Raw genomic sequence first — 13,530 nt, 5'->3', positions numbered from 1 at the left:
CCAGTTTGGACCATACACAAAGTCCAGGGTAGTGAGAACCAGTCTAAGACAAACAACGGAAACAGCCACATCCCCAGCTGTGTTTCTCCTAGTGTCAGAAGGTGCTCACACCCACAGATGAAAGATGAGCAAAGCATGGTGGATGAACACAGTGGAGTACGCCCTACCCTCCTCTTCTTCATTGCTTCTTCTTTTCTTTCTTCTCTTTGTCTTTATTCTTTCTCCTCAACTTCCCTTCTTCTTCTTCTTCTTCTTCTTCTTCTTCTTCTTCTTCTTCTTCTTCTTCTTCTTCTTCTTCTTCTTCTTCTTCTTCTTCTTCTTCTTCTTCTTCTTCCTTTTTCTTTTTGTTGTTGTTGTTGTTTTCTTCTTGTTGTTCTTCTTTTTCCTCCTTCTCTCCCTCCCCCTCTCTATTTCTTCCTCCTCCCCTTTGTTCTCTTCCTCCTTTCTTTTTTCCTCTTTTTACCCCCTCCATCCCTCCTGCCTCCTTCTCCTCCTCTCTTCTGCCTTTTGATTGATGACAGGGCCTCAAACTTACTATGCAGCCAAGGGTGATCTTAAACTCCTGATCCTCCTTGTTCCATGTCCCGAGTGCTGGGCTTGCAGGCACGCACCATCACATCTGGTTTCTGGGGCACTGCAGACTGACCCTGGGCTCCACATATGCTAGACACTCTAGCTTGGCCTATCTGAATTTCTAGACCTGGTGCATCTTAATAAGGAGGAAACTCAGTTGAACAGGCATTTAGCTGGCTCCTGTTTGACTTTCAGTTGCCTCTCTTACTCTTCCTCTACCTATATGGTCCTCCTCAGGCCCTAGGAGCCTCCCCTCCCCCCAGAGAGGGATGCAGGGTTTCCTATCTCCTGCAGCCTGAATCAAGGTTCATTTGACTGGACAGCTCCGTATCTACTGCTTACCTGCTTCAGACTTGCTCCCAGGGCAGAGTCTTCTAATGGCAGCATCTCACTGGAAGCCGAGCTGAAACTCAGACTCTAAATCACGGGACATCAGGAAGTGTGACTCACGGCCAAGGAGCTAATGCGTCATTGTGATTTCTTCCTGATATTCTAAACTTAGAAGAGTTTCCTAACCCTTGAAATCCCTGGCTTTCTTGTCTGTCAAATGGAGATGGGGTTCTGAGGCAATGTGATGAATGTACTCTACTTAGCTCCTGCCTGCCCCCTCCACCATAGTGATCTGCAATATGCTCTTATGACAATGTCCCCTTTGCAACCCCTAGAAAGGCTCTAGGAGTTAGTTATTCCTGCCTCTGTTCTGCTGAAGTATGATTCATATTTGTTTCCTAGTGTTCAGAGAGCAGGGAAGTGTGTGTGTGTGTGTGTGTGTGTGTGTGTGTCCACTGTGTTTAATTCTAGGCAGAGCTTCTTGGTTTGATTGTTGTGCCTGCAGTTCCACAAATGACCTGCAGATGGTGCACATAGCCATGGGAGGTGTCAGGTTCTGAGCTGGCACCAGGGCCTTGGGGTCTGTTTTCACCACACTGTCAGTTCTCTGGGGTCTGTTCTGGGTGTGTTAATACTTCCCTTACCTGTTAATATGGCTGTTCACAGTAATACCTGGACATCCGGCATATCTCAGATAGGGTCTCCTTGTGGCCCAGGCTGCTTGGTGTGACCTGCCCCCACGCTGCACTCTCCTCCTCCTCATCTGTGTCACCTGTTGGTCTCTATCTCAGTCCTCTGTCATCTTCAGAAAGAACAAGTCTCAGACCCACCTTCCTTCCGGGTCCACAGCCTTGTCTTCCCAGGGCAGTTGACAGTGTAGGTGCACACATGCTTCTGATTGGCTACTGACCTCTAGTTCATGGCTGCTCCCCCTCCTCTGTCCCCCCAAATTTACAATGCTTGTCTTTCTCCCCGGTTGAAATCTGAGTTGCTGATTCCTTCCAAAGCTGGTACGGCACTGTTGGCTTTCTGGTCTGAGTCTCCCAGATATGCTTCCACCCTGCCTCTGAGCCCTTTTCACCCTCTGACCCCTGGCCATCTCTCTCTCCCCTCCCTGTGACCACACCTTGCCCTATATTATTAGCCCAGAGCTTTGGGTGCCGGTGGGATCCCCAGGAAGTATACAATGTATACTATTTGTATTCTTTATGTAACTGTGCCAGTGGTTCACCAGCGCACTCACTCCACTAGCTGCTCTGGCGCTCTTGGAAGAGAAGCCAGGCGCCTCCCACCACCTGCTCTGGGCTTTTTAAGCGCTGGACTTTCTAGCGGGCACTGGCGGAGGTCGCCTCATTGCATGGGCTGTACATGCCTTCCATCTGCAGACAAGAAAACTGGCTCAGAGGAGTTTAGGTACTTGCTCAAAGCCACGGAGCTGGTCGACTCTTAGAACCCAGCACGCGTCTGAGAACAAAAGGCATTGCTCAATGGCTGCACCCCGGCTAACTGAAAACCTACAAAAGAGTTTCCAGTGTGGAGTCAAAGCCCGAGTCTGGTACAGAGGTCTTTCCACCCTCCCCACTGGCCCTTGCCAGATGGGAAAAAAAGCCACCACGTAGAAACATAACCTTTATTGCACACGGCGCTGGGTCTTTTTTCATAGAAAAAGGTATTAGCACATAAGCATCTGCAAATTGAAGCAACTCCCGGTTTTCTTGGAACAGTAAAATCGCATGCAGTGTCTCTGAGTTGGGATTTTGGTCTTTGTCAAAATCACCTGGTCGGGAAGCAGGGGTGAGGAGGGCAGAAAAAATCGCTGTCTTTGTGCCTCTGTTTCAAAAGAAGGTGAGAGAAATATATAGATATATAGATTGTCACTGTATTCCACTCTGCCTATATATGTATATATGTCTCCATACGTATTTCGTGGGGTGGAGGATTTGACTTGTTTTGTGCCCTGGCTTCATGGAGAAGAAGAAAATAGTTTCATTTGTACAAAAGAGTCCTATGTACAAGTGTTTTGTCTGTGAGCTTAATATAAATAAGTCAGCCACGTTGGTGTGTGAGGGCTGGAGGTACGGAAGTCCCGGTGTGGAGCCCTTCTCCGGATGTCAGCCATCCTACACCAGGGTGTAGGATTTGGAATAGGCTCCAGCCCCCTGTTTCTGAGAACGCCCTACCCCTGGGGTGCTCATTTCAAGCAGCGAGTCCCTGGAGCCCCCCATTTTGGTGTGTGGGCCTCCGGCCCGTGGAGGTTCAGTGCTGGGGGCCGGAGGGGCAGCACTAGGAGGAGCAGAGGGCTCACTGGGAGTAGGGCCAGGTGCTGGGGGTGCCGTGCCAGCAGGGGGTGCCGGCATGGCCAGAGTCCTCTGAGGTAAGGTGGCCGTGGTGGTGGCAGCGGTGGCCCCTGGATGGGGGAGGCCCAAGGGCTTGCTGGCAGGGTCCAGAGTGAGGTGTCGGGTCTGGGTATGGTAAGCTCGAGTCAGGTTCCTCATGGAGGCCTCTCGGGGTGGGACAACAGGGCAGGGCTCCCGCCCATCCGCCTTTCGGAAGAAGGCCTCTGACTTGGTATACAGTGGCAGGTTGCAGTAGTCACCTGAAATCACAGAGGTAGAGGCTATCATAACCAGAAGCCTGGGGACACGCTCATTCAATCCCTGTCTACCCTCACTATTAAGGAGATGACCATGATGTAATAAGCCCCTCCCACGTGTCAGTCACAGGAGATAGTATCACACAAATAAGAAAAATGAGATCAGAGAGGCGAAGTGAGTTGTTTGAAACCACAGAACTATGAAGAGGTTGAGCCAGAACGTGATTCTGAGCTGGTCCCAAGTCCTCGGTCCCGAATTATTTTGAGGGAACCCGGGTAGGCAGGCAGGATAAGCTGTGGTGCTGGGGGTGGGGTGGGGCTGGGGAGCAGATCACTCACTCTTGTTGGCTCGGTGAGGGATGGGCACAGCCACGTTCTTGCCCCTGTCAGCATCCTGCGGCTTGGGTGGGGAGGCAGTGAAGCGACAGATGCCAGGTTCTGAGGGTGTGCTCATGGACGTCATACTGTCGGCGTTCTCGTTGGTGCCTGTGGTCATCTGGTCCGAAGAGCTGTCCGAGATGAAGCATTCTGTGATTTCAAACTTGGCGTGCTGTAGCTGCTCTTCCAGCTTGGCGTGCTCATAGGCCCGGGCCAGCTCCTCATAGGTGGAAGAGGCACTCTCCGTGGACACCATGCTGTTTCTCCCTTTGTCTGGAGACAGAGAAGGGATGGCATTGAGAGGGGACAGGGTTGTGGGGTGGAGTGGCACTGTCATTCTTAAGCAGTCGTTTGAGAGCCTGGCCACAAGGACAACAGGCTTGAAGACGCTGTTCTCCCCGGGGAGGGTGATAATGGTGTCGTAAGTGAGATCATTGCCTAGTGAAGAACAGAATATTCTTCAGCCTCTGAAAATAAGTAACCAACCCCTGAAATACCAGCATTCTTTAGATTTTTTTCTTATCCCCCCCCCAGATCAAAATAAAATCCTTGACCAAGCAGAGCCAAATGTCCCCTCCTCAACCCCAGCCACACAGCTGGCTAGCTGGGAAGGAAAGTGGAATGGATGTGGGACAACAGGCTGTTTTGAAAGGAACTGGAAAAACTAGAGGTGAGCAATCAGTGAGAGGACCTGGGGCAGGATGGATGGGACACAGGCAGGTCCCTAAACACACCTGTGTCTTGGGATAGGCTGGCACTGTAGCTGTCACTCTCAGTGACAGTGACACCATGCTGGGAACCCACAGTGCGCCAGTCGGAGGTGAGAGTTCGGGCAGGTGTGGAGGCCTGGCACTTGGTCAAGGTCCACTGGCTTGAATACCGGTTCCGGGTACTGTGGGCTGATTTCACATTCTTCCTGGATACTGGATCTACAAGAGGAGGCAAGAGATAGCGCTGTGGGCACCTAGGCACAGACAGCTTAGCACAAAGAGCCGTGGGGAGCAATTAAACTCCAGATTCTGTCCCTTTACGTTGTATGCTTTCTGTCTCTGTCTCAAAGTGCATGTTTTTGGGTGTGTTCATGTGTGTTCATATATGTGCATGCGTGTGTTCGTGTGTGGAAGCCAGAGGTTGATGTTTGTTGTCGTCCAGCTGCCTGGGCTTTCGAGATACGGTCCCTCACTAAAAATGATCAGTTTGGCTAGGCTGACTGGGCAGTGAGCTCTAGGGATGTGCCTCCATCTGGATCCCCAGAGCTGGTATTACAGATGTGTATGTCTGTTCCTGCCTTTTGTGTGTGGGAGATGGGGATTCAAACCAGAGCCATCAGGCCTTTGCAGATGTGCTTCAGTGACTAAGGCAGCTCTCCAACCCACCCACTCTCCCTCACTCCGTCCCTTCCCTCTTTTAAAAGAAAAATTTTAAAAATCAACTCTACTCCATGCAGAGTAAAAAGCCCTCCCCAACTCTTTGGCATTAATGCATACTTGTTCCTGGCCGGATGTCTGACATGTCGATGAGGGGTCCTGTGCTCTGGATGAGGGCAGGATGGTGCAAAGAGACACCAGTACAGAAGCTCTGTGGGTTGACAGCTTGGCTGAACTCAGCATCGGTTACAGGGATGGTGGCCTTGTCATCTCCTAGAGGGAGAAAGATAATCACCTGATGTCCCCCCTCAAATATTTATATGTCTACCCAGTGCTGAGTTTCAAAGAGGCCAGAGGCTCTTTCTGTTGGAAGAAGAGGAAGGTTGGCCCTTGAGAAGAGCTGTAGTGAATTCCAGGGCTGCTGAGTGGGGGGTGCTATAGCTAGATCCTGGGCACAGCCATGGGGCTTGCAGTATAATGTAGTGGCCTGGGCAAGCACATCTAGAACAGGTCACTCACCCAGTTGCTTGATGCCTTCCTTGTCCTCAATGAGCAGCTGGACCCTCGGGATGTCAATGTGGAGCCGTGGACCCTGGGGTGGCCCTTTCACAGGGGTGTCAAAGCTTCGGTTGTTCTTACTGTAGAAGAAGGGAATGAAGTGGGAGGCTCAGGAGCCAGAGAAAGTTGGGGTAAGGGGCTCTGCTGATGAAAGAGAGAATTGGTCGATACCTCATTGGGTGGCTCCAGTATAGGGGAGCAGGGGAGAAGGAGGAAGGGAAGTAGGGGGAGGGGAGCAAAGAGAAAACAGCTAAGTGACCCCTACCTTATCAGCATTTCTGCCAAACTCTTTGCATCTGCAAAACAGTAGAGAGAGGTAGCTTGGTGAGAATGGAGTTTGAGCAGGAAAAGCCACCTGGGTGAAGCGATGACACTGTCTAAAATGACAATGGTCTAAAGAGTGGAAGGAACAAGGTAAAACCCACAAAACAGCAATGGTAAGATTTCACGGTCTCAATTTGCTGTTGCCTTTGGTCTGGTTGCCTTTTCTTTAGTTGTTTGTTTTGTTTTGCTCCATCTAACAGAGAGCTCATTCTAAAGAAGAGGGGGGGCATCCCCAGTGCTCTGTCTACTTCATGAACCAGCTGTAATTTAACAAGATGCTATGGCATTCTGGAAGCAGATATAAATGAAGGATCCTGAGCTTTCCCTTGGGGAAAAGGGGAGAGAGTCAGATGAGACTGAGGTGGTTGGAGAGAAGCACTGGATGACAGCTCTCACACCAGCCAAGAGACTTTACGTCTTTCCTCTAGAGCAGTGGTTCTCAACCATCCTAATGCTACGGCCCTCTAATACAGTTCCTCATGTTGTGGTGACCCCAACCATAAACTTATTTCCTTGCCACTTTATAAATGTAATTTTGATACTGTTATGTATTGTGATGTGAATATTTGATATGTGACCCCAAAGGGGTCATGATATACACAGGTTGAGAACTGCTGTTCAAGGGTATCAGTGCCCCAAAGTCCACAAATGGATTTGAGAGTCTACACTATATTTATCTCAAGGGAGCCTTGAATCTTACTGGGACGCTGTGGTGATGATCCTGGGAGGGAGGCAAAGAGTCTATCTGATCTATTAGAGCCCAAAAGCTGAGAGTGACCTATCAGACTGAAGATAGTGCTATACCTGCATCCAACCACCCATCTACTTAAATATCTAACCAACTGCTCACTCATACATCAAAATATCCATCCATCCACCCATCATTCACACATCTATCCATCCACCCATCATCTACCTATCCATCCACCTATCATCCATCTGTCCATCCATCCATCCACCTATCCATCCATCTATCCATATATCCATCCATCTATCCATATATCCACCCATCATTCATCTAGCCATCTATCCACTCATCATCCATCCATCCATCCATCCATCCATCCATCCATCCATCCATCTATCCATTATTCATCTATCAATCCATCTACCCATCATCCATCTATTCATCTATCCACCCATCATCCATCCATCTACCCATCATTTATCCATCCATCCATTCACCCATCATCTATCAATTCATCCACCCATTATCATCCATCCATTGGTCCATCCATCCATCCATCCATCCATCCATCCATCCATCCATCATCTGTCTACCCATTCACTGATTCAAATATCAGTGCATCCAATTTTTTGAGACATTCTCATGAATTCCAGGCTGGCCTCAAACTTGAATTCCCTTTGTAGCAAGGATAATCTCAAATTTCTTGTTCTCTCACACTAACTTCCCAAGTTCTAGGTTTACTGGTATATACATACCGTCATGCCTTGCTTAGCTTATGCAGTGCTGAGGATCAAACCCTAGGGTTCATGCATGGTAGGCAAGCACTTCCAACTGATCTATATCCCCACGCCTTCCTATCTAACTATGTAATCACCTACCCAAACAACACTCCATATTGACTCACCTATGTAATAATGCACTCAATATCCAACCATCAACTTATATATCTAACTATCCATTCCACTAGGTAACCACCCATTCTATCATTATTATAATCATTCCACCACTCAACTGTTCTTTTAACAAAATATATAGATGGCTATTTCATGCATCAAATTGTTCCCTGTTATCCATCAAAATACCCATCCTCCCATCCACTTACCCACTCAAGCATTAATGATTCCAGACCTTCACCAAACCATTCATCTCTCCATTCTTGTATTTATACTATTTATTAACCACATAGTCAACCATCCATTTAGACGTTCAATCATCATCTAACTATCAAAGCACTCATTTATTCCAGTATTCACCAAATGAGCCGTCTTTATATCCCCTCCAGTCCTGAATACCATGAAGAGGTTAGTAATTCCATCTTCTGTGTTATTTTCGTTTCCTGGCCTCTCACATTAAATAGTGAACTCTGTACATATATGGCTTGTCCCTTCATCTCTGTATCTCTACCTTTCAACAATATCTACTCTGTATCAGACTCCAAATATTTTAGTGAGCAAACATGAAGTAACTAGTAGGTTCTGTGTCTATCAAAGAACATGAGAGTCATTCACACCAGACTGTGGTGTTAAATGTGGAAAGGGAGGAGATATTAAAATTATTCCATATTTGACATAACATGGAAACCTCCTGGCCAGGAATTGAATAGGGTCCTAGAGAGATATATTTGCCAGCGAATATGGGACTATTTGCATATGTTATAATCAATATGGCTTTACCAGTGTGGACCTGTATAAATGTCAGCCCTAGTTGGTACAGACACAAAATCCTGGGGACACAGAAGAGAAACTATGAATAACTAAGGAGACTAAGAAGGTTTGAGTGACAGGTATTCCTTTCAGGGGACACAGGCTCTGTCCCTTGCCTGGGAGGTCCACTGAAGGATGGGCAGTACGACTGTGAGTCCCCATCCTTTCTCCCAGAAAGCTGGTAGAAAAGTCTCCCACCTCGGAGCCTCTTCAGCCGTTTCTCCTTCCTCTTTTTTCGTACAACAAAGAGCAGCGCCACCCCGAGGGTGGCCAGGATGACCGGACAGCCAATGGTGAACAGCTTCTTCACATCATCACCTTCTCCTTGAGCAGACTTGATGGGTGGGATGGTGCCTGAGTCGGGGGCAGAAAAGAGACTCAGAGGACGCTATGAGCTCGCAGAGTCCAATGGGTGGGGAAGCCTGCTGATGACTTCTGTTGTCTTTGGTCTCCAACCTCCACCTCCCAGTCCAGAGTTGTAACCCTCTCCTCTGCTCCCCTAAAGTTTGGCTCCATCAGGACAGCCAGGAGCAGTTACATAGCTTTCATGCTATATTCATGACTTTCTGGTTCTGTTTTAGAATGTGCCTGATCTCTCTTAGGGTTATTTTTTCTGCCTGGGCAGGTTTTATGTTTAATCCTAGAGTGGGGATTGATGGAATTACATTCCCACATCTGGCTGGGCATGGGAGGAACAGAGCAAGGAGAAGTCATGTGGGGAATCCTGCAATGTCTTCCCCTGATGGAGGATAACTCCTTTGTCCCCCTCCCCCATGCTATCCTTGTTACTCCCACCACAAGCAGCATTTTCTGCCTCTGATGCCTACAGGCAAAGATAGCCTCTACCAATATAGACCTCTGCCAAGTACCAGTCCTTGTCTGTTTCCCAAGCTGTGTTTAAGAATCATCTTCTACATGAAGACTTTCTTGTTGAGGTCTGTCTCCTGAGACTGTTTCCTAAATATGTAGGTGGACTTAATTTAGTTTATGACATTGGACCCTAAAAGCTTAACGTTCTCTCTCTCTCTCTCTCTCTCTCTCTCTCTCTCTCTCTCTCTCTCTCTCTCCCTCCCTTCCCCCCTTCTCTCTTACACACACACACACACACACACACAAAGAAGTGATAAAAACCAGCCCCTTCAAGGCATTTAAGAACAGAAGTGCCTTTTATCTTTGGGGTGAGAGCCACGGGGTAAGATGATATAGCTCAAAGGTGATTGCCAACCAGCTCTCTAAGGACTTTATCTGAACAAAAAAAAGAACCTTCCGTGTGTGGAGCCACCAGGCTCTTAGTATTTATTACTGCAAAAAAAAAAAAAAAAAAAAAGGCTGTTTATCTTGACTAATATACTCAGCTAGCCGAGTCGACGGGGCAGGACCTCAGTTCCATCTTAGCTAACCCCTCCCTCTTCATCTCCCTGAATGCAATGTACAGCAAGAATTGCATCTTGTTCTAAGACTTTCACCTGCCTGTCAAGACCGGCCACCAGCAGATCTGCCCACTTAGCCACTTGCTAGCAATCAGATGGCCCCTCTGTCTTACTCCTTAGCTCTCTCCCCTGGGTTTATTCCTGTCTACGTCTATTTGTCCTTCTCTCTAGATACCTGGGGGCTGTCCCATCCCATCAGATCCAACTCACTGCCATCGTAGTCCAGGGTGGCAAACTGGGCGGTCTCATTGCCACAGCCGGCACTGTTGCAAGCCCTCATGCGGAGTTCATACCAGGTGGCCTCTCGAAGTTCTGTCAGAAACACCTCTGTGGAGCTGTTGGCTCGGACGCCCTGCCAAGCCCAGGTCCCCTTGGGCCGGTACTCCAGGACAATGGCTGTGATGGGGCAGCCCCCATTGTTCCAGCCCTGAAGGTTAAGCCGAGCATGTGTGGAGTTGATGTGGGTGAAGAGGTGTTGGTCTTTGCTGAAGGAAGGTTCTGGGGGAACCGGAAGGGGAAAGAGAGATGTTAGGGTATCCTAGAAGGAAGGAAGGGGTCTTTCATCTATCTGGGAAGGCTTTTCCTGGGGCAGCTGAGACTGTAGCAGTGGTACCCCAGGAATGGAGGGGCAAGCAGAGAAAAGGCCCTACAGTAGGGTCTCAGCAGGGAAGGGTGAGTGGTGCCAACCCCCAACCCTCCTGGTAACAGAACCTTTTAGTTAATTAATTAGTTGGTTAATTAATCTTTTGTCAAGGTCTTATATTAGACTGGCCTCCAACTCTCTGTGCAGCCAAAGATGACCTTGAATTTTCTGATTTGCTTGCTTCTACCTCTAAGTACCAGGATTAGAGCTTTTGTGGTGATGGGAATTGAACCCTGGTGACCATACATAGTAGCCTCCCTGCCCCCACCCGTCCAGATCAATTTTACTTGGTGATGAGTATATCCTGAGATGCTTTCAGTGATGGGAACAAGGCTGAATCCCCTCCCTCTAGCCCCCTAAGCACTTGGCTCCTCTTTCCTCATGATATTTATGTGTCTGTTCCCACTGATATCATGTTGTCACCACCTACCCGCCCCCCCCCCCGCTCTCCTGCCCCCCTCTTCCGCCCCCCTGCTCTTCCCCCACTCTTCCCCTCCCCTCTTCCGCCTCCCCTGCTCTTCCGCTCCCCCCCCCGCTCTCCCCCCTCCCGCTCTTCTCACCCCCGCTCTTCCCCTCCCCCGCTCTTCTCCCCCCCCCCCGCTCTTCCCCCCACCCCCGACCTGGCCTCACCCCGCCCGTGGGTCTTGGCCTCGATGATCTCGCTGATGCGCCCAGAGCCCACACTGTTCTTGGCCGCCAGCTTCACCTTGTACCACGTGCCGCACTTGAGGCTGTCTAGCTTGAAGGAGCGCTCGCTGGAGCTGATGAACACATCCTTCCACTCCTCACTGTTATCCACAGAGTATTGCAGCACGAAGCCTGCAGGAAGGGTGGGCTCGAGTGGGCAAAGCAAGGAAGGGCAGGGCAGGAGAAACCCAGCCTTGACTCCGGCAGGGGTCATAGAGATGGGCATATGCAAATGAGATTCAAAGCTGTCCGTTGTAATGCTGGGTGAGTCTGGGTCTCGCCATAGCTTTAGCATTAGGTTTAGGAGTGGCTGGGAGCCTAGACCAGCAGCGTCCCCATTTGGGAAGAGCTTTTTAGAAGTGCGCTTTTAGCCCCACCTCAGACTATTGAATGAACCCTGAGCTGCGTTCTTACAGCAATCTTTGTCCAGTCACACAATCCCGAGGCACTGATGCTACGTTTGCCTGCTTTGAAAGACTGGGAAACCAAGGTCCAGAGAGAAAAGCACATTAGACCGGTTCTGTCACAAATGGAGAAAGTGGGAGCATTCTCCATGTGCCTCACGGTCTGAACCACCCTCCAGACTCTCAGGGATTGTGGGACCAAGTTTTAGAAACAGGTGAATAATTCCCTCTCCTCCTTACCTCTGATGGAGCTGCCCCCATTGTCTCCTGGGATCCAGGTCAGGGTGATGGAAGAGGCAGAGGTTTTGGAGACAGTGAGGCGGGGCTGGTCCGGGGGAACTGCAAGGGAAAGCCACCCGCTCTCAGTGGAAAAGGTATGGAGCGACCCATCAAGAACGTACCGGTTCTTCCCCATCCCTCCCCACCTCTTATGCCTCCCTCTCTCTTTGCCACCTCATTTCCACCAAGGTCTCCCCAACCCCAACACCCAGAGTTGGCTTTCTCTGTCATTCAGACTCTTTAACAGGCTGGGAATTCCTGTCCCTTTCAGCACTCAAACCACCTGCTTTATAGAAACTCACCTTGTACCAGAAGGTTGACGATGATGGTGTCAAAGCCACCAGTGTTGGTGGCTGTGCACGTGTAATAGCCAGAGTCTTCAGCCTTCACAGCCCGAAGCAGCAGTGTGCCGTTTGTGTGGATGAGCCGGTGTCCATCCAAGGACACCGGGATTGCTGAGTCCTCACTATCAGATCAGGAGGTGGCATGGGTTATAACACACCCTCCCTAGTCCTGCCCCACCCCACCCCCCATGGTCGAGGGCAAATGGAAGAAAGGCAGGAGGAGGCTTGCAGGGGATAATAGGTTCTTGGGGTTTGTTCTATAAAAGACTCCTGTCTTTTCGCCCACACAGGAAAAAGGTTATTGGCTGGGGGAGAACTAGTGTTTGGAAACTGCTGTAAGCAGTGTCCTCTGCCTAATAGGACTACCTACCACAAGGCAGAGTGACAGCCTTTCTGTCTCCCAGGAGCCACACCACTCCTCCAGGGCCTACCACATACCTGTCCTTGGTCCACTTCACAGCCGGGGCTGGATCTCCCACAGAATTGCAAGGCAGCCGGACGTCTTTCATCCAGGGTGTCGTTACAGTGCCTCCGAATGAGATGATCTTTGCTGGGGCTATAGAGAAGAGAGCATGAGGTGAAAACCAGCCTGCTTTTCACCCTTCGAATTCCCTCAGCCCCGTTCACAGGGCTCCCTGCAGTTACAGTGCAAGTCAGGGGAGGCTTTTGGGTAAGCTGGCTGTTTTGGTGGAGGTGGTCCCATGATAAAATGGGGACAAGGACTGGTGGGACCTGAGGTCTGCTGGTTTTGAAGAAGATCGTGGGTGATGAGGTCTTCAAGAATTCCAGGCCATCTAGGTAGTGATGGCGTTCTAGCAGGGGCAAGGCACACAAGGAGAAAGGCAAGTTGGGTAGGAGAGGCTGGGTGTACTCATGTGTAAGTATGAACTTGTGGGAGTTTGTGTAAGCGTGGCAGAGGTGCAGTACTTCAAGTGTTCTACCTCAAGGGATAGCTGTAGGAATGGGTTGTATCCGATGCTCAGGGGACAGACTTTCTGCCTAGAGCTCAGGCCCTGGGAAGGGGGCAGGCTCTAGTCTCCTTTGCTTCTGAAGGAGGTGGGATCTGGAGAAAGGGTAGGCAGTGTCTTGAGAAGGAGGAAAGGAGGTGAGGATGATGGAGCAATGATGTGTGAGGAGCTCTGCCTCAGAGCTACAAGGGTCAACACAGCACATCTCCACTCTCTGAGTGAGCCAGGCCGTACAGCTGGGTGGAAGTCCGCAGATGTGAG

At 49.7% G+C, this 13,530-nt stretch overlaps 1 protein-coding gene across 1 annotated transcript in view; it reads right to left on the bottom strand.

The window, feature by feature from the left end:
• Positions 1–3,023: 3,023 nt before the first annotated feature.
• DSCAML1 (DS cell adhesion molecule like 1) overlaps positions 3,024–13,530 on the bottom strand; it is a gene marked incomplete at both ends in the record, with an annotated part of 302,088 nt that continues 291,581 nt past the window's right edge. The window contains 12 exons of the mRNA XM_080930658.1: positions 3,024–3,499; positions 3,836–4,147; positions 4,609–4,803; positions 5,362–5,514; positions 5,761–5,879; positions 6,065–6,095; positions 8,713–8,868; positions 10,155–10,442; positions 11,218–11,406; positions 11,919–12,017; positions 12,260–12,423; positions 12,740–12,857. Coding sequence (XP_080786784.1) covers positions 3,024–3,499; positions 3,836–4,147; positions 4,609–4,803; positions 5,362–5,514; positions 5,761–5,879; positions 6,065–6,095; positions 8,713–8,868; positions 10,155–10,442; positions 11,218–11,406; positions 11,919–12,017; positions 12,260–12,423; positions 12,740–12,857 — 2,300 coding nt within the window. The remainder of the gene's footprint in view (positions 3,500–3,835; positions 4,148–4,608; positions 4,804–5,361; positions 5,515–5,760; positions 5,880–6,064; positions 6,096–8,712; positions 8,869–10,154; positions 10,443–11,217; positions 11,407–11,918; positions 12,018–12,259; positions 12,424–12,739; positions 12,858–13,530) is intronic.

This window comes from Micromys minutus (assembly GCF_963924665.1).
Source record: "Micromys minutus genome assembly, chromosome: 16".
Classification (NCBI taxonomy): Eukaryota; Metazoa; Chordata; class Mammalia; order Rodentia; family Muridae; genus Micromys; species Micromys minutus.
The sequence above is the reverse complement of the archived record's forward strand: the minus strand, read 5'-3'. Positions and strand labels throughout refer to the sequence as shown.